The 2,384-nt window shown below is 32.2% G+C and overlaps 1 protein-coding gene across 1 annotated transcript; it reads left to right on the top strand.

Annotated features, from left to right (window-relative positions):
* The first annotated feature begins 325 nt into the window (after positions 1 to 325).
* LOC130815572 (zinc finger BED domain-containing protein DAYSLEEPER-like) lies at positions 326 to 961 on the top strand. The gene has a single exon (XM_057682060.1). It carries the CDS (start codon positions 326 to 328, stop codon positions 959 to 961), a length of 636 nt encoding a protein of 211 aa, XP_057538043.1.
* The last annotated feature ends 1,423 nt before the right edge of the window (positions 962 to 2,384 follow it).

The raw sequence follows: 2,384 nt of genomic DNA, 5'->3' as shown, positions 1-2,384 counted from the left end.
TAATGAACTTATGAACCCTAATTTTTTTTTCCTACACTAATTTTGATTTATGTTGAGTAGTTATTTATTTATTTGAGTTTAGTGGTTGATTTATGTTGATTTATTTGAGTTTAGTGGTTGATTTATGTTGATTTATTTGAGTTTAATGGTTGATTTATGTTGATTTATTTGAGTTTAATGGTTGATTTATGTTGAGTTCAATGGTAATTTTTTATTTATGTGGAGTAGTTTTTTGTTTATTTGATTTTAGTGGTTGATTTATGTTGATGTATTTGAGTTTAGTGATTGATAACTAGTAAATTTATCACAGTGTATTGTTGAGTAAATGGATAATCAAAATGATGGACTTGATGGTGCTTCTAGTCAACCTATTAAGCATCATATTCATGAATCATATGGGGAATTTGAGGGTAATGTTGATGTTAAGAATGAATCTACTGAACAAAGTAGTGCTAAAAGTAAGAAATTAACTTCAGAAGCATGGATTTATTTTGACCTTGTACATGTGAATGGTGTACAAATGGCAAAATGTAAGACTTGTAAGAAAACACTTTCCTACAAAGGGAGTAGTGGAACTTCATATCTTCTTAAACATGCTAAAAAAACATGTTCAAGTAGACATTTAAACCTTGCATCTAATCAATCACAATTAAAAGTGAAAAGAGAAATCGATGGATCTACTTACTTAGTAGTTAATGAAAAGCCAAAGAAAGTGGTTTTTGATCAAGAAGTATCAAGGAAAGAATTGATGAAAATGGTGGTAATGCATGAGTATCCTTTATCAATGGTTGACCACATTGGTTTTAGAAACTTTGTGAGGAGTTTAAATGACAACTTTAAGATTATTTCAAGAAACACATTGAAAAATGATGTGATAAAAACGTACAACACCGAGAGAAGCTCTCTTAAAGTCTTGCTTGAGCGTAATGAGGGTAGAATTGCAATAACAACTAACATGTGAACCGCCTCTACTCAAAAAAAAAAGGTTATATGGCTGTGACGTCACATTTCATTGATGAAGAATGGGTTTTACATAATAGAACCCTAAGGTAATTTATTTTCCTTTCATTTAAATTTCATTGCCAAGTTATGTGAATTTTATTTAATTTTGAATCCATGTTGATGTTGGTGTGTGAATTTTGTTTAGGTTTTGTTATGTTCCATACCCATATAACAAAGGGTTTCTTTAATGTTGAGTGGAGATTTTTTGCATATGAGGTGTAGTGCTGACATTCTTAACTTGATTGTGAGAGATGGTTTAGATGTCATTGATTCTGCTATTTGCAAAGTTCGAGATTGTGTTGCATTTTGGATGTCTACTCCTACAAGAATTGAAAAGTTTGAGGAAGCTTGTCGCCTTTTGAATGTGACTAAACCTAAAAGGGTGAATCTTGATTGTAAAACTAGGTGGAACTCCACATATGATTTGCTTGACACTTGTTTGCCTTTTAAAGAAGTTTTTAATAAGTTGAAACGTCTACATAGAAGGTTGAATTTTGATGTGCCTAGTGATCATGATTGGCAAATGGCTACTCTTGTTTGTCAAAAGTTGGAAATATTCTACAAGGCAACTAAGGTTTTTTCTGGTAGAAATCATCCAACTTCAAATTTGTATTTTCGTAATTTTTGTGAGATTAAACTTGCATTAACTAAGTGGAGGCAAAATGACAATAGTGAGATTATTAAAAAAATGGCTGAGAAAATGGTAGAAAAGATTGACAAATATTGGGATCATACTAATGAGCTTTTGGCCATTGCGGGCATTTTAGATCCGAGAAATAAGAAGGATTGTGTGGTGCATTATTTTAAGAAATTCTATGGAGATGATGCCAATGCTAAAGTGGAAAGAGTAAGAAATACTCTTTATAATCTTTTCGATGAGTTTCAAAGTCAATGTAATGTGAATGAAAGTTCTCCTGTGGAGACACAACTTGAGGATCTTGGTGATGAGGATGATTTCGCTAGGACTAAGAGACAAAAAATTGATTATGTGCCCATTAAAAGTGAAATTGATCAATACTTAGAGAGTCGTACTTTGCCGGAGAATAATTAATTTAATATACTTGCATGGTGGAAGATAGACCAAAGCTACCCAACTTTAAGAAAAATTGCCAAAGACATTCTTGCAATTCCTGTTTCATCGGTTGCTTCGGAAAGTGCATTTAGCACGGGTGGAAGGGTAGTTAGCGCTCACCGGTCTAGGCTTCATTCTCAAACAGTGGAGGCTTTGATGTACTTGCAAAATTAGATGGTCGATGATGTCAAAGGTAATTTTATACTAATTTGCACATTTAGTCTATATTTTACTAACTAATGTAATTACATTTTTCGTTATTGAAGTTAATTTTGAAAGAACTTATGCTTGTTCAACTATCAACGAAGAT

This window comes from Amaranthus tricolor, chromosome 6 (genome assembly GCF_026212465.1).
Source record: "Amaranthus tricolor cultivar Red isolate AtriRed21 chromosome 6, ASM2621246v1, whole genome shotgun sequence".
Classification (NCBI taxonomy): Eukaryota; Viridiplantae; Streptophyta; class Magnoliopsida; order Caryophyllales; family Amaranthaceae; genus Amaranthus; species Amaranthus tricolor.
This window is presented reverse-complemented; position numbering and strand designations above follow the sequence as displayed.

Excerpts from the sequence above, each read along its gene's own strand:
- LOC130815572 (XM_057682060.1), top strand. The coding sequence starts at position 326 with ATGGATAATCAAAATGATGGACTTGATGGTGCTTCTAGTCAACCTATT.